The sequence below is a fragment of the Acartia tonsa genome, chromosome 3, assembly GCF_053477335.1.
Source record: "Acartia tonsa isolate MP-2025a chromosome 3, ASM5347733v1, whole genome shotgun sequence".
Lineage (NCBI taxonomy): Eukaryota > Metazoa > Arthropoda > Copepoda > Calanoida > Acartiidae > Acartia > Acartia tonsa.
The window spans coordinates 28,983,225-29,008,629 of NC_137262.1; the positions used below are offsets into that span (position 1 = coordinate 28,983,225).

At 35.9% G+C, this 25,405-nt stretch overlaps 1 protein-coding gene across 1 annotated transcript in view; it reads right to left on the minus strand.

Annotated features, from left to right (window-relative positions):
• Window positions 1-25,405, minus strand: part of dtn (transmembrane protein 132C dtn) — a 181,912-nt gene that overhangs the window by 79,163 nt on the left and 77,344 nt on the right. Inside the window, exons 2-3 of the mRNA XM_080153486.1 lie at window positions 18,171-18,364; window positions 8,434-8,551 (exon numbers count right to left, since the gene is read on the minus strand). Of these exons, the coding sequence (XP_080009612.1) occupies window positions 8,434-8,551; window positions 18,171-18,364 (312 nt within the window). The remainder of the gene's footprint in view (window positions 1-8,433; window positions 8,552-18,170; window positions 18,365-25,405) is intronic.

Consider the following 25,405-nt stretch of genomic DNA (forward strand, 5'->3'; position numbering starts at 1 on the left):
ATAAAGAATTGCAAGTTTCTTTCCTTCTAGCTCTAGTGTGATAAAGGAAAACCCAATCAGTTCCTGACAGCAGTTCAGACCCTCAACATCTATCTACCTCTACCAGCCTACCCTACAACCTCAACACCTAACTAGTGATAAGTACAGCTAAGTTATATCTTTGCAACTAAACTCCCAACCTAGTGATACAAACAGTGTTGGCTGTTAGGCTAGGAAGCCTCAAGTGACAAACCATTCATTTTAGTACTGTATAACTTTGTGCCCGCCGTTTCACCGTTGACCCAATGGACCAGCATCAAGCCCCAGGAGGTGACCAAGCCCCAGGATGGCTCCAGGATGACCCTCAGCCGGCCCCAGCCGAGTACCGCAAGCTGATGCTGAGCAATCTGCCGGAGTTTAGAGGGCCGCCCAAGCAATCCTGGTCGGCACATATCCGCAGACTTGAGATGTCATGGGCGGCTTACCGCGTGCCACCTCATGATTCCCTCAACCGCCGCAACACCCTACTACTGTCATTGGTAGGGCAAGCGGCGGAAATGGCGTCCCATCTGTTTGGCGAGGCAGGCCAAGCCTTGACCTACGAACAGGTCAAGACCGAGTGTGAATTGCTATTTCGCCCTGCTTTTGAATCCCAAATGTTTAAACAAGCGTTTAGGGATTACAAGCAACACTCGACAGAACCTATACAAGCGTACATATCAACTAAGTGCGCCTTGTATAGGGACGCCTACAACCATGAGGATCTTGAGTTGTTGGTGGACGAATTAAATCGTGGAATTCGTAACGCCAATGTAAAACGCCTCATGATGAACCATGAAATTACGAGTGTACCTGAGTACACTCGTAAGGCCATGTTCACCGTCACCATGGTTACTAAGCAACTGGAGGAAGGTGTATGCTTAGTGGACTCGACCGACGGGCTGACTGGATCTGCCTGCATCCAGTTGCCCCAATATGACGAGTCGGAGCCAATGGAGATTGGCTCCTTGGCTCCGGGTCTCCACCAGATGGGGAAGGTCGCTCCAGATGACAAGGTTCCAGGCCGCTGCTACCGCTGCCAGGGGAGAGGCCACCGAGCTCGAGACTGCCCAACGCCTGTGGAAGTTAGCCTAGAGGAGAGACGCACCCAGCCACGCCGTGACCGTTCTGCCAAGTGTGAGCGTTGCCACTATGACGGTCACACGGCGGCCGATTATAGAGCTGACTGGGCCCAGGTAGCCAGCCGCAGGCGCACCGCCGACAAGGGTGCCCCTCCAGGGAAGCCCAGCAGAGTGGCCCATATGGAAGGGAGCGCGCCCCCAGCACCACCACAGCAAGCAGCCGCCCCCAGAGCTGCGGACCGAGCCGATGGGATGCCGCAGTTCGGGACTGTCCCAGCTAGGATCAACGTACTGGGCGGCGCGGCTGAACCCAACCGGGTTGGCCTAGGCTTCAGTCTTAACCATCTGGGGCCAGAGCTGATACAGCCCAACAACATAGCCGAGCCAGAGGTGCTGAGGCCCCAGCCTTTCAGCCTCAACATGATGGAACCTGCCCGACTGAGCCTACCCAGCAAGAGTGGAGGGGCGCTGCCCAGCGTCCCTGAGACGGTGTATGGGGAGGTCCTGGCAGCCGCCGAACGAGAGAGGCAGGAGGTGCTAGCCAGCACCTCTGCATCGATGTATGGGACGCCACCCGGCGTCGCCACCTGGGATGATGGGGGGGTGCTATCCAGCGCCTCCCACCTGGTGCCTGGGGTGACAACCGTCGCCGCCACCGAGATACCTGGATCCTGGAACGAGCCAGCCTCCAACCTGATGTCTGGGGCGACAACCGTCGCCGCCACCGAGAGACCTGAGTCCTGGAACGAGCCAGCGGTCCCAGAGGAAGGGGTGACACCCGTCACCCCCAGTCAGCCAGCGCCACCAGCCTGCAGGGAGAGCCCAGCTACATGCCAGCCAGCGCCACCAGCCTGCAGGGAGAGCCCAGCTACATGCCATCCAGAGCCCCCTGCCAGCCAAGGGAACCCAGCTGCTCAACATCAGGATAAGTTGAATTTGTTAAATGTGTTGTATCCAAAATATTGTAAACACCCAGCCTTGCCTGTGCCCCCTGCACCTGAGGCTGGGGAGATTGAAATTTGGGAAAATAAGGACTTGCCTGTGCCACATGCACCTGAGTTCCTAGGGCAGGGGAGGGCAGTGAGTAAGGGCGAGCCTGTGCCACATGCACTTCAGCCCCATGCCACTGGGCATGCTTTGGACAAGGGAAGGGAGCACTTAGGGCTAGGGGAGCCGACACCCAGGCAAGTGCCAGTCGCTTGCCAGTCTGTCATTGGGGAGGGTATCGGGGTGCCTCGGCCGCATACAGATAACGCTCAATGGAAACTTGTATCTAGCCAGGAGCAGCCCAGCCGTGTCCAGTCCCAAGAAGCAGCCGTGACCAGAGCTGAAGATCCCCAGCCGCGTGTACGAGGAAGATGGTTGCCTGGAAGCCTCTCCCATTGGTGGATGGTCCTGTGGGGCCTCCTGCTGGCAGCCGTGTGGCCTACAACCAGCTACGTCCTGGTGGGGTGGGACTGTGCCAACCCCACCCATGTCACGTCTTACAATAAAGCAAAGATGTGTAACACGGAGCCCCTACACCAAGAGGTGCCCCTGGGCCATGAAGTACACGTCCTGCAGCAAGTCAAGGTGAGGGAAACCACTGGGTACAGTTGTCAGCTCACCGTGTCCCAGTGGACATTCAGGTGTGGGGTATGGGGTCACCTCAAGGTGACCTCGGTCCCCACCCTCATGAGGCCAACCAAGATAGACCCAGAAGCGTGCCGAGACCTGGCCAGGAACCGAGTCTACACGTTGCCAGGCAAGACCCAGCCACTGACGTTCCAGCTGAACCACCCCCTGTTCTTCACCATCGACATGGTGGGCGCCCTCGTCAACAGCCCCGAGGGGGTGGGTTGTGAGGGGGAGGACGTCCACTTTGAGGGCCAGCTATACCGCAACGAATTAGTGCTCCAGGAGCGACGGCTGCTGGTCAAGGAGGAGACCTATGTGGTGGAGGATGGACGGGTGGAGTCCCAGTCTGACCACTTGACCCTAGAGTGTCCCCATTCTGAGCTGTCCTGCATCACTGGAGAAGCAACCTACGTGTGGGACCACCTGGGGAGAGATTGCCCCTTGAGGCTGATCCGCAGCCTCCAGCCCAGCCTGGTGATGGATGCATATCTGGTTGACCATCAGGCTCAGTTTTTCATCAACATGACCAACCCCACCTCGATTGTGAACTGCGACTTCGAGGCCCATGCCACAAACCATCCAGCGCTGTTCGTGGCAGCTGACCCAGCCGCGGCTGCGCTGCCCAGAGTGTCGGCCAGGGATGTTGACGTTCCCCTTCAAGCACAGATACATGCAGGTTATATTGGGTTTACCCTGGAAACGCGCATGAAAAGCACCGCAGCAGAAGAAGTGGCGGCCAACTGCTGGAAGCTCCAGCAACTAGACCCGGCCCACCCGGTGCGTGTCCAGGGGAGCACGTTCTCGGTACTGAGGGGAGACATCCTGCTGCAGCTGACCTGCCAACGTCACAAGTACGTTGTCCGCGAACACAAGGAGTGTTGGGACAAAGTGCCAGTAGAGCCCACAGGTTTTGTAGACGCTGTGACACGGGTATACAGTGAACACGCCACCAAGATTCCCTGCTCCTCCACCTACCCCCTGACTGTGCACGCGGAGGAAGGCTGGATAGAGTTAACCCCCGCTCCCAAGAAGAGGCCACCCCCGCTGGATACGCCTAAGCAGTTGTTGACAGAACCCTTAGATGACTTCAGTTCAGGTGGCTTGTATTCGCAGGCTGAGTTGAACGACTGGCAACAACTGCTGGCGTTCCCAGCATACAAGAGTGCCATGCTGACCGGCCTATCCTATGGCTCCTGCGTTCAGCAAGGCAGCTGTTCGGCCACAGGAGACCATGGGATAGTGTCCTACAACATTGACCGACTGGCGGAGGAAGGAGAGGCAGCCCTGGATGTCTGGGCTGGATTTAGACAAGCCATCCACGAGTGGGGAGATGGCGCAGCCATACTGTGTTTGCTGTTGTTGATCCTCAAACTGCTGGGGGACCTAACCATCATCTCCCTGGCAGCAGCACAAGGAGGAGTCCGAGCAGCCCTGAATGCGATATCACAAGTGTTCCTGTACCATCCAGCTTTATATAGGAAAGCGCTGGCTAGAGCCAGGCTCAACCATGCCAAGTCCCGGGACTTTTCAGTGGACTGGGATGCCATTCCCATCGGCAGGGAAGCAGCAGAGGAAATGGTGTCTATGAAATCCACTGACAGCGGGCATGACCGCCCAGGTAGGCCAGGACCGCCCTCTGGCAGACCCCGCGGCCCCTCAGGAGGACAGGCCGCTGCTCAGACGATCAACCTGACAGCCAGTGCCCCAGCCGCTGCCAACAACAACCAGCAGGCCCCACTGCTGACTGTTCCAGCAACAACTGTGCCACCAGCAAACCTGATACCTGCCGGCGCTGACCAACGTGTCCAACCCAAGCCAGCCTCTGCCTTCTATCCCACATTGGGAGCCCATCAACCCTAAGAAGATACTCACCACTAGGATTCCATTGAATCATTATCGTTTGTATATATTTTAGCCCTAAGGAGCGGGCCGAAGGCCTCAACCACTGTCGGAAGTCTGGTAGGGAAACCCCCTCCCCGCCTTCCGAGGGGAGAGTTGTGGTATTCGGCAACCGTGAGCCATGCCTATGGCACCCCTGATCTGGGGTTCGGTGGAGGGTCAACGGCCCTCCCCCGAGTCCTGGGGAAGGGGTCTAGTGACCCCCTCCCTACGCTTAGAATTAATGATTGAATCTGTCATGTTTATTATGGTTAACTGTATTCTTAATTCTCCCCCACCCTTTTCAGGGATGGGGGATCATTATTGCCCAAACTGACCACTGTATATGTATTATTTATGCTTTTATGTTATGATTATTTATTCCTATCCATGTTATTATTGTTTGTTGTATATAGCTTCAGTATCTTTTAAACCTTCAATAAAGTGACAACTGAAATTAGATGTTGATCATTATCTAGTGAAAGCTAGAGAAGCGTAGCTTCTCTATAGTAAGGTGTCCACGTCTGTCACACTGCCGTAATCTAATTGAACTCCGGTGTCTGCCATTTATCCTCGGCGGATACCACATATAGTCTTTATACAAAAGGATCTCGCTAACCGCTGAACCGATTTGGTTCTCCTTTACAGTGAAGCTTCTCATAGGTTTTTGGAAAGTTTTAAGCTATTTTGGGGGTTAGGTATCAACATCCTCCAAAGCGAAATAGCCCCTATAAAAAGAACCCTTCCAACACTAAGTAACCCTAGAAGCCTCTAGGAGCGTAGTCGCTAGTTTTCTGATGAAATAAGAACTTTAAATTGGTACTTCTTAGCCTAGATGATGTCATCCTTGTTTTAAATCTTTATCTTTATAAGAGTTCTAAAATTTATGACGTATAAAATTAACCTCAACCATGTATTTAATATGAAAAGAAAATTGCGCATATGAAAGGTTTAATATGTGGTGTAAAATTTCCACAGCTAAGCATAAACAATAGAACTTGGCATTGTACGGGAAAGTAGTTTCTACAAAACTGCGAGTAACAACATTTAAGTAGATGAATGAACATTTTTTGTTGTTTATTGACAGACTTAGAAATCTTAACGAACATCAATTGACTAAAGACAAATGAGGGATCTAACAAAAATGTCTTCTAATAAAAATCTTGGTATTGTTTTTTAGTTAAAACGTATAAACTCTAAAAAAAAGTAAGTTAATTTAGAGAAGGGCAAAGATTTAATTAGTAGATAAAGTAGCTGTAAATTAAACAATTACTTTCCCTTGTAATACTATTTATTTCACAGTCCCAGGGCTATAATCAAATTTAGTTTGAAAAGTTTTCTGTCATTTTTTTTCTGGTTGTACTTCTTTAAAATATTAATGACTTTTGGAAAGACTACCTAGGACAGTTAATTTACTATAATTAAAAGGAGTAGTTGCACGAAATGCATTTAAAATTAAATATAGTCAACTGCATATTTTTTCCTGTTCAATGGTTTAAACTACATTTATGGGGCATATATTTGAAAGTTAAAAAAATATTGAGACTTTAAAATCGTATGCAATTATTATAACTGGCTTATTTTCCCAAAAACAGCATGTCGACAGTTTTAGAGGTCTCTAATTGTTTTTTATTTATTGTAATACAAAATTTTATATTTTTGATAATATACTTGTAACTAATCTTGAAATCATTTTTCTGAAATGCACTTCATGCAACTATCCCTTTAAATAATAACTTAATAGTCTTCATGATTGGAGGATAAATGTTGGTTATTATATCGATGTAATTATTAGTCAAGTAAGTTGTTATATTGTCAGCATTATCAACATGATTGTCGACATAAAAGCAGCTCTTAAAAGTGCTAAAAAGAGGATAAATTTAGAAACTTTTGGTCGAAAAATCGGCCAAAATTTTAAATTTATCATTTTAAATTAGAGCTTCGGCATAAACTTGTAAAAATGTATTTTGACATGGATCTAAAGGGATATGACTATGAACGATGAATATACATACGTCATACATACAACCTTAATAATTATAAACAATATTCCCCCTCTTGTAAACTAGAATTTTTTATTTTTTTAATTATATTTTAATTTCTTAAATTTGATAATTTCATAAGATAAATATTAAATTCAGAATTTGCACTTGGGATTTAATTTTATATTTTGTTAGATCAAAGTTAACCTAGAATATGAAGTACTAGGTTTCAAAGTCAATTCAATTGGCAGCCAAAGATATCAAAAGTGTGCATATAAAAAAATTAATTTATTGGTAATAGCTAATTATTTCCAAAAGAATGACGCCATTTTCCATTCAAATGTGATGTCAATAGGGTTAGTTCGGCCAAGCATTGTAAAATTTGTCCCCTTTTTCTACTTCAAACTTTGCTGTTTTAAGGGACAATTAAAGTCATCAAGGTCTTGATCGATGAAATGAAATACTATCCAATAATCTAATTTTCATCAGTTACCCAACTTTTTATATATCTTGGCAGTTTTAGGTTACAAGTTACAACAGGGACCAAAATGTCTTTAAGTAGTGGAAAAGATTAATATTTTTTTAGCTTACACTATTTTTCCTTTTTTTTATTATGGTTTCGAAACAGATTAATGTCCGCTGGATAAGAACCGGTTCTCAGTCATACTATAAAATTATGTATTTCATCGTATTACAGAAGTTTTCAATGAATAACAAAAAAAATCAATACTAGTTTTAATCTTATCATTTTTCATTTTATTATAAGCGGAACGCTTTCTATAATACGATTCGATAAATAAGTATTATTTGTTAAAAAAAAGGTTTTTTACAGTGTTAACAAAGTTGAACTTGACACTGTAAGATGATTTGATTGTTCCGCTTTATTCTAATCTTATGTCTACAATAGGCTAGGAACGAGTTTTAAAATTTGATAAAAACATAACATTTAATAAAAATAGATATATTACTACTTGGATCTTATATCAGATTTTCATGTTTTCTAATAAAGTTAAACTTAAAGCAGGCTAAAATAACGATTTCCCCTTTTTTACTCTCGTTACCCCATAACTTTTCCACCAACTGGATGAACGAACTGGCCAATAAAGATGTCCATGGTAGCAAGCTAAATGGACGACAATTTTTCCTCTGTAATATTTAGTATCCAAGTATATTCTAAATCCATTATAATACAAACATTCAAAAATTTTCCATTTTAAAAGGTAAACAACTTAATCTACATGTTTTGAAGTTTCAAAAGCAACTAATTCTTAAATATTATTTAAATTTCTGTATATTTACATGTTTTACATTTTATTTTAAAACTATAGGTAATATCATTTAAAAGCATAGCAACCCTATTCTAAGCAATCCTAAAATCAAGAATGTTTTACAAGAAAGAAGAAATTTGATAAAATTCAGACTCAATTAAAAAAATTCCTAGGCAGGTCATAAAATTTAATTTATTCTGAGAGACTAAAAGAAATTAAAAGCTTTTACGTCTAATGGTCTATACTTTTCTTAAGTCTGATTTATATAAACATTTAAGATAATTCTCTTTTTCCTCCATATTAATGATCATCTTATTTATTTCATTTTAAATAAAGAGGTCACTTTACACTATATATACAATTTCAGGAAGGGGGTGTCAACCCCAAAGAAATAGCTTATAACCACCGCTGAACCAAAAAGTACATATATACCCTGAAAAGCACAGCACAAGCTTGTCGGTTCAGCTGTTATCGAGAACTTAAGCTTCCGACATACGGACGGAAAGAAATCGTTCTACTTTGTATTAAAGATAGAAAGTCAACCAGTTTATGCTAATGAAATAGGAATCTAATGAAAAAAAGTTTTACCTAGATGTGCAGTGAAGTCCAGATGTCCAGGTTGATACAGATTTGAAATGTCGTCGTCATTATTCTGGTTCAGATTTGGGTAAACTGTCTCCTGACTTGTGAATGGTCCATATGAGGCCCTGAGGTCATTATTTAGTTATCATAAAATTAGAGTACTTTTATATCTTAAGCGAACAATGTTCATTTTATGTAATTAAAAAAGTTATTAAATGCTAGTTTTAGGTCAAATGTACATTAAATATAACCGTTTAATCAAAAAACTATGTGAATTAATATGATAGTACTTTTTAAAATCTTGTGTTTCGTGATTAAACTTTAAAAAATCTTCTTGAAACAGATAATATGCAAATATACTCTTTAAGTTTTGAACTAAGAAGATAAAATTGAATCTATTTTTCAGAGAACTCGAGTAAAACTTAATCTTAAAATTGATGGAATTTTATAATGCGACCTTTTTCTTTCAAAATGTTTTCAAGAAATATTGAGATTTAAATTTCCTGATATTTTAAAATTTAAAGTTAAAATATTGGAAATGTCTACAATTTTAGAAATTTTACATAAAACTTTCATAATCAATATTGAACAAAATGTTAATATGTTCTTTAATATATGATATGATACACCTTTTAAAGCGAAGCTTATCTATAGTTATGGTCTATACGTCACAGTTATCTCTTTTCGTTAATTAAGGCATGTTAGAATTGTCCAATCGATTTTAAACTTTGAATGATTATTCATGTAACAATTAGTTACGATTTAGAAAGCTCTACAATCATTACTAAAAGTCCGTACTTCCATTTAAAACATGCTATTTTTTATATTTCTTGGATAACGTAAATATGCAATTTTATTTAACTTTTAAATTGTTAAGTGTTCATGTTCGTTTGATCTACCGTTTGATTTTGAAGCTTTGCTTTTATGGATGTTTTCATCCGTGTTAACATTGTGTTTTTTTCATATAGGATTTGAATTCCTAACTTCTATGAAAATAAGTTAGGATAAAAAAGTCAAAATGTAAAACTGCTGATTAGCTTTAAAATTCAACCAAAGATTTTCTACATTTCTAATGTAAAATATAATGATTGCTCGAAACTTAATTATTAAAAAAAATTGCCCTACAACAGTATTATCTAACCCCATGTAGTTGGTCTGATATAAACTAATTAAAATTCTTTACAGATGTTAATCATTGTATTGAAGTTATTGTCAGGGAAATAGACATATACATATACATATAGGAGAATGGAAAAGAAATTAAGCATAACTCTGTTCATAGTTTTGAAATTAGCCTTTAAATCTCCAAGAAAAAAAAAGGGAAAAGATTTGTATTTTATTTCTCCCATTGTCTTGTCCCTTTTCCTCTATGATTTGTATTATTAACTTATTAAGTAGTGCAGACTTAATAAACCCAAAGTTCAATGAAATGCATCAATACATATTGGATCTAATAACAAGGATAAAACATATCAGGAAGAGAGATTTTATAATAATGTTAAAACTAACTCAAAATAAGTAACCTTAAACTTTAAGTGTTTAAATCAATTGTTTTACATAAAAAAAACAAACAGATTATAAGATTAGAAGAAATGTCATGGCTTTCAAACAGGCTCTACTCATTAATATGTTTCAGACAAAGGTTATAAATTGCATCTAGTAATGATAAATTCATTGGATGAAACAATGGCCCAAAAAGTGCTCAAGGCTTAATTCAACCCGCAATCCATAAGCATATTTTTATATACATTTGTGTAGCTTTATCCATACAATAATCATCTAATATGTATGTAGACAATAACCAACCAGCTATATGTACAAGTACATATATATATATGTGTACTATAAAATAGAACAAAATTGATTTTTGCAAATGTCAACATGTTAAATCTGATAAAAACAAAGAACAATCATGCAAGGTGTCGCAGATCTTAAAAGGTCAATTTATTATTTTAATAATAGTCTGCAACATTCAACCAATTATACGATTTTCTAATTTTTACTGTATTAACTTATATTGTTCTTTTTATCAAAATTAATAATAGATTTGTTCCTATTTGTTAAATCTCTCATTGATATATTGAACTATAGTTTGAAAGAAAATTTTGTCTCTAACTTTCCTAGGGAGGGGGGGGGGGGGGAGGGGCTGTTTCTACACACTAGTCCCGAAAGTTCCCAAAAGTTTTGTAAACGTTTTCTTATTCGTTGGCTCAACAACTTTGGGGACTTTAAAAAAATTTTTTGCTTGGTTTGTCCATTAAGTTGAGTGTCAAAACGTTTCAACCTTTAATTATAATGAATAAAAGGGGTAATTTTGTTGGGATGTATATTATCTTATCCCTTTAGATCCCTGGTAATTTACATAAACTTTGTGATAAATTTTAAATTATATATGTAGAGGTACAAGTTTTACTTAATTAGGGTATATTAAAGTTATTTAAATACACAATGATGTATACATTGATAGACAAGTAATGAAAAGTCTATCTGTCTATCCAGGAAGGGAGTGGACATTGAGATGTTAATTACATTAATTAACAAAGTTTTAAAATTATCCGATAGCTTAACAACTTTGGGAATTCTATTGAATTTTGATTGGTTTGTTCATTTAGCTAGGTGTACAAGCGGTTCAACTATTGATTATAATCTACAGAAGGTGTAATTTTGTGTATCATCATTAAGGGTGTAAATCAATTTATTGGCTATTGTTTTATCCCTTTAGATCCTTGATGTGTATCACAAGTCTGTCTGTACATTGTCTATTGACCAATGTCTATCTGTCTGTCTGTGTTAGTCTAGTTATGAAGTATATATTTGGTATAACTTTATAGTACAAGTATGAGATATGCATGGAATAATTATATTAAACCAGGAATCAAAGTATACGAAATATCCATAAAAAGATGTGAATATACTTTTTAATAAAGGATATTGTTGAACGTTAATGTACTAATTAAAATATCAAAATTCATACGGTATTTCATACTGTCAATGATCAATTGAAAAATTGTAACTTCTAACTTTTTTAGTCGTGCAATATAAATAATAGTAGTTTAAAATTTTTTTGGCAAGATAACTAGATGGTATAAACCTGAAAACCGGCTGTTCAAGATTGGGTATTTTTAAGATTAGATTATTTGATGTTTGAGATAACTAAGGAGAGAAAAAGAGACACGAAAAGTAAGAAAAAAAGGAGAGTTTTAAAGTAGAGCACAAAGACTAGAAGAAATAAAGAGGGTAAAAACTGCAGCTGTAAAAAATCCCTGTAAATGATGCCTAGTTTCTAAAGTGCATCACTACACTACACAACATTAATTTCATAATAGAAGGTTTAGCATTAACGTAATACACTGACATTAATCTGTACATCAAGGTTTTCAATACAGGTAGAATAATTCTTTTCTTAAAATTGCTTATTTTTGACTTAAAATATATTGTTTATAGTGCAGTGAAAAGACTGATTTGTTGTCTACGCAGGGATGGAAGAAACAATTGTTTGTAAATTACACTAGTACCCCAAGTTTTTAAACAGCGTTATCTTATTCTTCAACTAAAAAACTTTGGGCAATTTTACTGTATTTGATTGGTTGTATAAAGTCGTACAAAATTTTAACCAAAAATGTTAGTCTACCGAAAAGGCAATATTGGTTGTCATAGTTGTAATTGTATCTTAATTTATCGCCCATTGTTTTATCCCTTAATATCACTGTGTCTACCTGTTTTTAAAAACCTTGTGTTTTTGATGTAAGAAATGAAAATTAGAGTATTCAGGTGAAAATGCAGCAAAACTGCAATATCCAGGGAGGTACAAGACAATGGAAGTTAAATCAATCTTCGACCCTATCTTCCAACTCACCAATATTTACATGGAAGAGGATTTATTTATCGTTCATTGTCTTAGCCCTTTATTCCTGTCAAGCTCTGAGTGAAGGAATTACCCCATTTTTATCCAGAAATTTACCTTTTGTTAATTTCATCTATCTCTGCTGATATTTTTATCTTTCTGTGTGTGTGTGTTTGTGTGTGCGTGTGTGTGTCTGCAAGAGTGTTTGTGTGTGTGTATGTTGGATAAATCTGGGTACTTATCTCCATGCATGCATTTCAGACAATCTCAAATTTTCTTTCATTATTTGATTATTTTCTCTCTCTGTCTTACTTAAGATATTAACCTGATATTGTTATATAAAAGTAACAGGATGACTGTTTGTTTGTGTGTCTGATTGTATCGAAGAATATCCCTAACCTTCGGCCACTCGGGGCTAACTAATCTTATAATTTTTCATTTTTTTATCCGCGGAAAGCTGTGTGTTATACGATGCGATAAATAATATTTATTAGTTTTCATTTAGACAAAGCACATGTGTCAAAAATGATCCATGTGACGTAATAAAATAAGGGAGATGAGAGGAGAAGTGGGAAAGAAAAACCCTAAAAAAGAGATGGATAATCCCTCATGCTTATTACGTCACATGGATCATTTTTGACACATTTTGGACTTTGTCTTCATTTATAATAACCCGTTTTAAATTTTTGGTTTTAAACAGCTCGACCATATTCTTTTTCAGGAACCAAGATAGTTTTAGACTATTTATAGATAGTCATATAAGTATTAAAAAGAATGATAGGAGAGAGGTGTAAGTTTCTTTCTCGTATTCATTCGAATCCGGTGGATAGGAACCGGTTCTCATCCATACGAAAAAACTATGTCTAGCATCGTATTATATCCAGTTTTCTACGAATATAGAAATGTACAATCATAAGATTAAAACCATTTTTTTTAGCCGGTGCCTCCGGCACCTCGGGGCTAAAAAAACTAGTTTTAATCTTATAATTGTACATTCTATATCCGCGGAAAGCCGTTTATAATACGATACGAGAAATAACTATTCTCGTATTCATTCGAATCCGGTGGATAGGAACCGGTTCTCATCCATACGAAAAAACTATGTCTAGCATCGTTTTATATCCAGCTTTCTACGAATATAAAAATGTACAATCATAAGATTAAAACCAGTTTTTTTAGCCCGTGCCTACGGCACCTAGGGGCTAAAAAACTGGTTTTAATCTTATAATTGTACATTCTATATCCGCGGAAAGCCGTTTATAATACGATGCGAGAAATAACTATTATGGCAAAATCCCAAGTTATATAAAAAGAAAACTAAAAATGTTTCTAATGTATCTTTCACACCACTTGAGTAAAGTAGCCAGCAAAGTTTTTTGACATTAAGGATAGGTACATTAATATTTCAAAGCAAAGCTTTTCTTATACAAGGATGTTCTGTTTATTTTCATTGTAACAAGCGGCTATACTTTTAGGGGCCTCTAGTAGCACTCGAAGGAGAAGGGGAGGGAGTTAACCATCCAATTTCAACTTGATTTATATAAAGTAACTAGCAGCTTCGCCCCTAGCCTCTAGGGGCTTGGGCCACAAGAGGTTTGATAAAACCAAATTTTCGTATTTTAGATTTAGATTTTTTGGGGAGGGGGTATTTTTCATTTTTTAGGGGGATTAGGGGTGTCCCAACCCCCAAGAAAATAGTTATAAACCTATGAGAAGCTACCCTGAAAAGGAGAACCCGATCGGATCAGCGGTTAGTGAGATCCTTCGCTACAAACAAACAGACAGACAAACAGACAGACATCGTTCTACTTTGTATTATAGATAGTAAAATTATTTTTGTAAGGTAATTTTTTCTAACTGATTCATCTTATAAAGGTGTTTCCCCTCCCGTAAAAAAAATAATTAGATACTTTCATTGGACCTATGAGAAGTTACATTGTAAAGGAGAACCATATTAGTTCAGCGGTTAGCAAGATCCTTCGGTAAAGAAAGACAGACAGACAACCTGATATTTGTATTTTTAGGATGGTTATGAGTACAGTCTTCCTTGTTAACATACATTTACACAGTGTTCTCATTTTCTTTATTTTATAAATGATGCACTTTTGTAATGTAACAAAAAATTAATGTTTAACATTTGGTACCACACTTTTACCTTTTATCTTGCAAGTTGAATAATAAATCTTTTCTCTTTTAATCAAATTGGGGTAAGAAATGATAAATATGAAACCATTAAAAGATTAGTTAACAATAAATGAGGTCTGTAGTAGCAACCTATATTGACAACAAATTTTCCCATGTCATTAAATCTATTATCATATGTTGAGTTAATTAGATAAAAAATGCGAAGATATTTAGCATTATGATCGACTACACGAACAAAGTTAGTTGTAGAGTATATAGTTACTGTCCACTTGCATATAGAGAAGCTAAGCTCCTAAAAGAAAAATATCTATAATACAAAGTAGAACGATGTCTGTCTGTCTGTTTGTAGCGAAGGATCTCGCTAACCGCTGAACCGATCGGGTTCTCCTTTACAGGGTAGCTCTTTTAATCCCGGGAAGGTTTATAACTATTTTCTTGGGGGGTGGGACACCCCCAACCCCCCCAAAAATGAAAAATACCCCCCCCCCCAAAAAAAATTTCTTTTTAAAACTCCAAAGTAAAATAGTGGGGTCGACTTCCCCCCCCCCCAAAAAAAAAAACTCCCCCCCCAAAGAAATTTTTTAAAAAATTTTTCTTTTAAATCTAAAATACGAAAAATTGGTTTGATCAAACCTCTCGGGGCAAAGCCCCTAAAGGGCTAGGGGCGAAGCCGCTAGTAGGTAAATATAGAAGTAAATATTAATTTATGCAACCGAAAATATGCTCCTTTAAATAAAAACAATGGAAGAAACTGAATGATTAATTACAACAGTTTAAAGAAACGATTAACCAACAAAAACGCGTCGAAACTAACCCTTTTTACACTGTTAGACCTAGAAGCATAGTGTTGATAAGAATTTCATAGTTTTTATTGACTTTATGGAAATTTTAAACAAAGTGGTCAATTATCAACATGCAGTTTAAACAAACTTCCTTACATTTTAGTCGATAATACATACTATGTCAAAATTGAGTATCCTGATAGATTATTACTTGGATCTTGCAGCAGATTATCATGTACTTTAATAAAGTGAAACTTGTAGCTGGCTAAAATAACGATCCCTCCCTTTACCCCAACTCCTCCCCTGCTACTGGATAAACGAACTGACCAATAAATGATGGCTATGTTAACAACCTAAATTTATGACAATTTTCCCCTGTTAAGCTTAACAGAGGGGTATGCAAGAAGTAATTGTTATAAATGAAAAGCATTAATATTTTGTGAACCATTTCTTTCTGAGAAGTATAAAAAGTTTGGGGCCGAAGGAAAATGAAATGGATATTAATGGCGCTCTTTATACTTCCTCCCTTCCTCTGTAATATTTTATTTAAAACAAGGATGACAACGTCCATGATTTTAGAAATAGCGCCCTTATATTAGGATTGTATTGGAAGTAATAGGATATGATAATGGAATGCCTGGAATGCCTAATATTAAATTTTCTTCTTTCACATAAGGGATACAGTCTAAGTAGACTCGAAGCTACTTTTTAACTAGGATTTGCCCGGCTGTCCAAGGACATTTATAGGCATGATCGAACCTCAAAATCGTGCCAAGAAATATATGAAGCTTATCTACTTTATTTTATACTAGGTGCTCTGTATGCGAAAAATAGCCTAAAACCATCCCAAAACTAAGATCTGAATATCAATTGTATAAAACTTAAACCAACCCGGGTTCTATAGTTCCATAATTAGTTCAGTTATTTTCGAAGTCTTAAGCTACAGATGATAATTTTACTACTTTAAATAATATACATATAAATATCCTAGTTTTCCTACTAGAATATAAGTAAAGCCAGACAGTAAGAATTATAAAGTAACTGCAGGATATATCCAACAATAATTTATTCTCATTGCACAATTTAAACTTTAAAGACTTTACTCAGGCAATAGATTACAATTTCATAGAAAGTTAGAAAGCTACAAGAACTTTATAATATAAAGCAGAACTTATCAGAGAAAAAAACTCAAAGGTTAGTAGGGGCGAAGCTGCTTATTTTCGATACAATGTAATTACTAGGAGAACAGATGTCCGCTGATATGTAAATGAAAAAAGGCTATATTTCTTTATGTTACCTATGTGTGGTTTTTTTTGTTTCTGTTGGAATTTCTGTAAAAATCCTATTTCCTTTATGCCATCATTTTAAGTAATAGACTCTTTTATTTTTTATTCTCCTTGGAGAGTTTAACATTAAGTCTTGTTGTACAAATTTTACACTGCGACACTTGATTACAGTAGTTCATCACAATGGTATATTCGTGGACATTTTAAAATAATTTCGCTAACCGCTGAACCACTGATCCTTTACAATGTAACTTCTCATTGGTCCAGGGAAGGTTTATGACAATTTTGGGAGAAGGTATCATTACCCTCCCAATATAAATCACTTCCAGAAAAAAATTACCCCCCCCTCCCCCTCAACTCGAGTGCCCCTAGAGGCCTCTAGGGGATATAGCCGCTAGTATAAATTATAGTAGTAAAATAAAGTTTGTACAATCTACTTTTTATGCTTTTAAAAATATTTATCAATTAAGTTTTCAAGTGTTTTCTGCATGGCTTCGAAACCGATTAATATCCAATGGTTCAGAACAGGTTCTGTCCATATTGGAAAATCATGTATCGTAATAAAGGAATAATAAAATAAGAAGGTCATGTTAGGCTAGGCCCACTCAGTGTTAACGGAAATCAAACTTATTATATTTTATTTTACTATCCGCGGGATGCTGTCTGTTACAGAAACACATTACACAGTGGAGTGTTTTGTGCAAAGTCCTCTATATTTGGAGTCAGCTTTTTGCGATATTTCTCTTAGCAATATATATACAGTTAGATAACTGAATGGTTAGCAGTGTATTGATATTGTTCCATATTTATATATGATAAATAAATTACATTACTGAATCAAAGCTCTATGTTTAGAGAAATGGATCTTTTATTTTTGAGAAACGACATCTAATAAAAGTCAATGAAATTTTTTGTATCGCAATCGTTCGTCACTTATGTGGAGAAGTCAAACATTTATAATATAAATCTTGAAATGGACAATTGGTTTATTAAATTAGACGATTTTTACAATATTGGGCCTAAACCATTCCACGATAACATAGAACATTGGCTGTACCAATTCACATTAAACCAAACGTTAATCTAACTGTAATATTATTGGCTAAATATATTAGGACCAGACGTTATACATTACTTTTTATTGGACCATGTACAATATTATAATATGGCATTTCTGTGTCTTTTATTAGCATTTATTAAACACAACATATAGATTCTTTACCATTATATTACTTTTTGATTCTTTATATATATTAGCGGCTACGCCCAAAGAAGCCTCTAGCGGCACGTAAAATGTTTTCTTTTCGATCTATGCTAAGCTCAGCTGTTTACCAAAAATATCTGAAGGGCCGCTAGGTGGTGCTAATATTTTTTAAAAGTTTTTTGGCGAGTTCTCTTGGGTGGGGGGGGGGGGAGGGGTGGCGGTACCTTCCTCGAAACAGTTATTAACCTTTCCAGGACGGAAACCTTTCTATGCGAAGATTCATTGTAAAGGAGAACCATATCGATTCATTGGTTAGCGAGATCCTTACTCACAGACGGACATACACAGATCCTGTTACTTTCATATAATAATTATATTCTCCTTTGATTTTTTTTTCTTTGATATTTTTTTTTCAACGAATCTTTTTTCAAAATTTGTTTCTGTCATTCATATCAATTTTCATAATTTTTTTTGATAACTTTCCTAACAGTGACGGGTTGTTTGGTATCCAAGACAGTAAACTGTGTAGACTTTACTTTCGCCACGCCGGGATGGTGGCTCCCGGCATCGCCGTCTTCCTTGGCGGGAGGGCGGTGCAGTGGGTCCTCGTCATGACGGATAAAAAATCCGCCAAGGTCGGGACTCGAGAACTTGACTTCAATGCCAAGTGCAATACCTGAAATGAAAAAAATAAGTAATTAAAAGATATATTTCATTTTTCAAAAAATCTTTAATTAATTCTTTCTTTAGCAAATGAGAATTGTAATTTTAGAAGCTGTATCAAGCAAGCTATTTTTATCCAATTCCAAGCCGTAGTCTTTAAAGCTTTTAGACAATCTGCAACCAAACATTTCAGAGAAAACTATGTTCAGCACCAAAGAAAGTCGAAAAATATTATACAAACCTCAACTGCACCCAATCTGAATCACTTAAATTTTTTTCGTAGCCGATTTAAAGGCGGCTGGATCTTCTTAAATAATTTACATATAAAATCTGTAATAATAATAATACCAATTTGAAATATAAGCAACAAAATTTTTTTACATGTTAACTGTCAATAAAGCGAATAATCCCAGGGAACTAAAGGGATAAGGCAATGGTTGATAAATTGTTGTAGATCCCCAATGATTTTTTACCCTTCTGATGTAAATTACAATCAGTAGTTGAAACGTTTCGAAACGTTAAGCCAACGAATAAAAAGATGTGCAACCAATCAATTAACCCTGCAGGACAATCACCTAACCTAATATACCCTAACCTAACCTAAAATAACCTATCAAAATCCATTTTGAAAATACGACGAATCACGCCCTAAGAGGCGTTGCCACGAAAGGGACTATACTTATAATAAAACTTTGTGGACTAGTGTAAGAAACAGGCCAATGTCCCCTACATCCCTGGAATAATCCCCTGTGTAACTTTCTAGTTATGGTTTGCATGTGGAAAACTATCAATTTTAGACAGTATATAAAAGAGTAATTTCACTATAACACAAAAAAAGCTCAGCAGTGTTCATACAATAATTCAGTAAATCTTAGAATTATCGTTTCAAGTATGGCTTCGTAACCGTTTAATATCCGCTGGATTTTGAACCGGTTCTCAGCTACACTTAGAATCATGTACATCATTGTATTACAAACAATTTTCCACAAATAGTAAAATAAAAAAACATGAAATTAATACCAGTTTTGTTATCGGCGGATAGCTGTCTATAATACGATGCGATAAATTACTATTCTTGTATGAAATTTGTAATGTGTGTTTTTACGTTTAAAAAAATCATTATTCAATTATTTAAGAAATAAATATAAGCTGTATGGTATGACCACTGGGAAAAAGGCTTACTACTTCAATCAATATTTAATAGGATTCATTAGACAAGTAGCAAAAAGTATATTTCTAAATATAACTATTTCATTTCTTTTGCGTTTTGTTTTAAGTAATGCCTATTTCTTTTCAGTTTTCGATAGATTTGCTAATTTAATGATGATCTGTAATTGTTAATTTTTCCTTTCCATATTGTATTTTTATGAGCTTTTAAAATAATTTAAGACAATACATTTACTTAAATAATTGGACAACCATATTATATAAACTACTGAATCGATTGGCTTTTCTAATTTAGGTAAACTTTACATAGGTCCTGTAGTGGTTTAGTGTATTTTATTTTTAGATTATAGACTTTAGATGGTTTTAAGCTATTTTCTAGCCCCTCTCTGCCACTTCGAATACAGAGCCCCTAGATGCTAGGGGCGTAGCGTAGCGTAGTATCAAAATACTAAAGAAGAATCCTAAAAAATACTACACTATTCAAAATGAATGTTTTTCCAACAATGGTAATCCATTTCAACACCCCAAAATAATTTACATAAGACCATTATTTATATGCTTTTACATTTATATTCTATACAACCTTTGAATACAAAAAATTATAAAAAAGTCCATATGTAGCGCAGCAAAAATTTATGAAATAAAACTCAGCTTTGTTTTAATCATGAATTGTATCATTATCAACTTATTTGCTAAATTATTCGATATATTATTACTTGGATGTTGCTCAAGATTTTAATGTACTCTGATAAAGTGTTGCTCGTAGCTAGCTAAAATAACGATACCCGTATCCACCCCTTTTATTCCATCCCCTCCCTCTCATTCAATAAATCCATTCTATAGCTATTGCTAAATTAAACTTCAAACAATTTTTTCATTTTGTTAACAAACAAAAAAATCTAGGATAGCAACTCTGATAGATAATAAGACTCACCAACATACTCTCATATTAACTATGGAGTGGCTCAGTCTATTAATTTCTTGGTCCAATATCTCAGGCAAAGACGGAATTTCTATTTATATCAATCTCATTTACATAGAAAATAAATCTAAGATTCTTACAAGCCGAGTTGATAAATAGTTTTGGGGATTTTTTTTTGAGGCATTGCATCTTATCATGACTTTGATTCCCTCACTAATTACATAATAAATATAATCCCATTTTAACCCCAGAAAGTATTTGCCTCTTATTATAACTGTGTGAAAGATAAATTTTTAAAATCTTCAAGCATTATCAAATTTTGCATCTATTTTACATTTTCAGGTTTTCTACCGTTATCGCCGCTTTAAACGATAAGTAACGCCGTTTCAAGACGGTAAAATTTCAATCTTCATGAATTTTGAAAATGAACAACTTTGCTTTTGTATGTGTCATGATATGTGTTTCTGAGATAGAAGGGGGTGTTTCAATCCTCCTCCCCAGGCAGTAATTATTTGGACGCCTCCCGGAATTATATAAATTTACAAGAACAATTATGCCTCTTCTATGATTAGCGAAGCGATAATATATTAGCCTAATACGGAAAATACATAATTTTTACAAAAATTTGGTTTCAAATATAATAAGAAAGTTCTAAAGATGAAATATAATTTTAAGATAGATGTTATTCAAACTACATATGCTTCGTTTCTTATTATTTATGCTAATATCCTAAAAATACATTTGTAATATGCATATTTGTGTAAAAAATGTACATAATTGTGAAGAAAATAGCTTGTGTACAATATTATGTATAAAATAGTTGAGCCCTGTTTATATGCCATTCCTATAAGTTCCATTTACATGCTATGCATACATATAGCCATATAGTCACTGCATAAGTTAACTTACAAAACATCTAAAGAAAACATCAATATGATCACTATATAACCTATTTTAAGTAGCGCAGCTATTCTATAGCTAAGGTAAATCATTAAAGCGCACATACACATATTAAATCACAAACTATACATCATTTGGCTTTTCGTTATTTTAAATTGAATAAATATGCAATTAAATTTTAAAAATTATCATTGTAGGAAGGGAATTGTATCCAACCCCTAGAATTAGTAAAGGGGGATGATTGGATAACCCCCTCTAGGTAACCACCTTACACCCCCTTGAAAAAGGTCTACTCCCTCCTAAAACAGCAAAGGAGGAGGGGAAATTCCTTTTCATGCTTAGTCTTTTTGGTTATTTTGAAACTTGAAATTTTTTTATTCAACATTGGGAGATTTTTAAAAATTTATTTGAAGATTTTTTCAATTTCAAATTATCTTTAAAGTTACTTTGTATTTACACCACCTGCAACTAGCAATTCTAAAAATATGTCATAAACCCTGACATAAAAATACCCCTCCCATTCTCTTATTATCATCAAAATTATCTTAAATTACTCAATATGCAAAATTACAAATTTTGTAAATAAAATCCGAAAGAAATGAACAAATTTAAAATTGTATATGAATATGCTTCCCCTTTTTCTCAACACTTAATGGTTTAGACTTTCAATGGTAAAACCCTGTGTACGCCAAGTGTCCAAAAAAGCACAGCTTAAAAATTGTGTTTACTTATCAATTGATAGTTATTCTATGTAATAAGTTTAATAATTCTAACAGTTTTTGTTTCAGGTCATGATAATTTCAACTTTATCTACCCAATAAACCTAATTACTTAAAATGAATTTATTATTACTTGGATCTTCTACATCATATACTCTAAAAAAGTAAAACTTGTAACTGGCTAGAATAACTATCCCCCCATCCACACCCTTTGCCCCATCCCCTCCCCTCCTATTGTATGAACTACCTGACCAATTAATTATGTCCATGTTACCAACCTAAATTGACGACAATTTTTCCTGTGTCATAATATCCACTCGTATTCTACATCCATTTTACTAACACAATGCATGACATGATAGCTGCAAAACACGAGTTAAAACTTTTCTAATATAATGCAATATACCAAGTCAAAACCTGGTGCTGTAAAGCTTTAAGCTTAGACAATAACATTTCATTGTAGGTCTTGATAAGCAGAAATTACTCTGTGACACAACTTAAATAAACACCTTGGAATTAGCACAAGTGTGAAGAGGTGACAGGAGGAAAATTGTGAAGCAACTGAAAGTATAAATCATCAGGGAAATGGGAATCCAATTCTTTTCCTTTTTCCTTCTTATTAGAGTAGTAAAGTTCTTATTCTACACCCTAAACGCCCCTAAGGGTAAAATGGCACGCACTTTTTAATTTTCGTTTTAAAAAGAAAAAGTAAAAAAAGGGTTGCGTGGCCTTTTTTTATCTCAATTTCTCTTGGAAGTGTGGTGGTGCCCTCCCCCAAAATAGTTATAAGCTTTTCTAGGACCTGTAATAAGTTACACTGTAAAAGAGAACTATAACGGTTCATCGGTTAGCAAGATCCTTCGGTACACACAGAAAGACAGACACACATAGGATAGCCTAGTAAATTCGAATTGTTTTGAAAAAACCCCTGAAAATATAAAGACTTAAAGTTAAGATTCCAAGCGATTCCGATATTGATTAAAAAAAAACTGTTCATAAATCAGTTTATGCTTCTTTCTTAATATCAACCAATAAACAAAGAAATATGAGACACTTTTGCTTTGCATGTTTGAGTGACAAGCAGTGCAGTGGGAAAAAAGAAGATTAAATTGTTAATGCTCTAACTAATCTCTTTTCTATTTAACACAATTAATGCATGGAAGTTGGACATCAGAAGCATAAGATAATTGTATGCATGCCACACTCTAACATTCTTAACAATGGAAATTCAAAATAATAAATATAAATATGAGGCTTATTTGTGAATTTTGTTTTATAAAACTAAAATATTGAAAAAAACAATGATGTAAGTTTTCTAAATATTATCAAAAACTAACTAATAAAAAATAATTTTTAAAATCTAAGATAAAATCAAATGATTTTTTAAAAAGAAGAGCATTTTTTTAATTAACTAAAAACATTACTTATTTTCTCATTTATGTAATTAGATTTCCATAACCCAAAATTATCATCTAAAAAAAATAGCTATAAGTTAAGTAACCACCTTAAAAAACAAACAATTATAAAAGAACATTCTTTTAAAGAGTAGACTGCGTAGCGATTGTATTTTCAATCCTAATTATATATTGTTGTCCTACTAATATCATTAAATTATTAAATTATATTTTACTTATTGTACTGTTTTCCTTGAGTAAAACAATATATAAGTTTGGTTATTGTAAAACCCAAAGCACAATCTCTTTTATTGCAGCCCTCACTGCACCTATGCCCTTGCAATACACTATAAAAAAACTGTTCACCCTTTCAAAAATAAAACATATTTAAAAAAGCAGCTCACAAAAAAGCCGTATGAATCTAATCTTGATTCCTTTAAAAATGAGAATCATGCCAACACTATTATTGGTATGGTAACTTATTGGCAAAAAAATTTTGAGCTTTTTTTCAGCTTATTTGCGACTTATAAACGCCATTTTAAGGTCCTAAGACAAACGCAGGAGTGGACAAACGCAGGAGTGGACCCTTAACCTAACCTAACCTATTTTAAACCATGTTTTCGGTTTTTTAAATGCCTAACCCCTGCGGGGAGCTTATTTGTATATTTATATCTTAACCTAACCTAACCTAACCTGTATAGAAATACTTACTTAAATTAATATTTTAACACTCCTGCGTTTGTCCACTCCGACGTTTGGGACTCCTGCGTTTGTCGTGGAACCCATTTTAACACATAAAACTTCTCCGAAATTTTGTGAATCAAGACGTTTTGGTTTGCTATCTCTAGCATGAATGGAAATAAAAAAATATTGTTAAATATATACCTCTTAAATTCAATTTTGTTAACGATTTTTATCGTGAAAAAACAATCACTACGGAAAATGTGACCTTTTTTTACAGTGTGGTTGAACATAAATCAAGAGTCCAATTTTTGTCAAGCTTTAGCTGGTAAAACTGCATTCTATCAGGATTCTTTACTTGCACATACAGGGATATAGAAGTAGGACACTGGAATATTAATTTTTGTCAAGTTTCAGCTGGTAAAATTGCATTCTATCAGGATTCTTTACTTGCACATACAGGGATATAGAGGTAGGACAATGGGATATTAATTTTTGTCAAGCTTTAGCTGGTAAAACTGCATTCTATTCGGATTCTTTACTTGCACATACATGGATATAGGGTTAGGACATTGGAATATTAATTTTTGTCAAGCTTTAGCTGGTAAAATTGCATTCTATCAGGATTCTTTACTTGCACATACAGGGATATAGAAGTAGGACAATGGGATATTAAATTATGTTAGGGTAAAAAGTGTGATATTTACACTTATTATAATTCTAAGAGTATTCCATGACCTAATTTTACTTGAACAATTTTAAAGATTTTGAATTTAAAGACCTGCATGTTTCCTTGGCCCGCATTTTACTGCTTTTACTGGTTTACATAAATTTCTTTTACAATTTAAAACTCATCTACCAACGAAAGTTAATGGGATGCATGATTATTGGATATAATCACATAAAAGTTAAGTTTTTCTTAGATAGAATAATACATAATCATTAGCTAAGGAAAAGTGACTTTAAATTCATACAACCGAATACTGAGTAAAAAAAACATACAACCAACCCTATGATTGCACGACCTTTGTCTTTAAGTGCATGATAATCAGTTGTTCTTCTTTGTGGTCCAAGGCATTCAAGAGTTTAATATAATTCTAAATAAATTGTAAATATGATACAAGTTTTCCAAAACTCTGGAATAGGAAAACTTAAACTAGGATATTGGATAGACAAACAGGGTTACAGGGATAAGACAATGAATGATAAATACATACTTATCCTCAACTTTTTTGTAAATTTTTTTCCTTAAATTGCTCATAACTATTGGG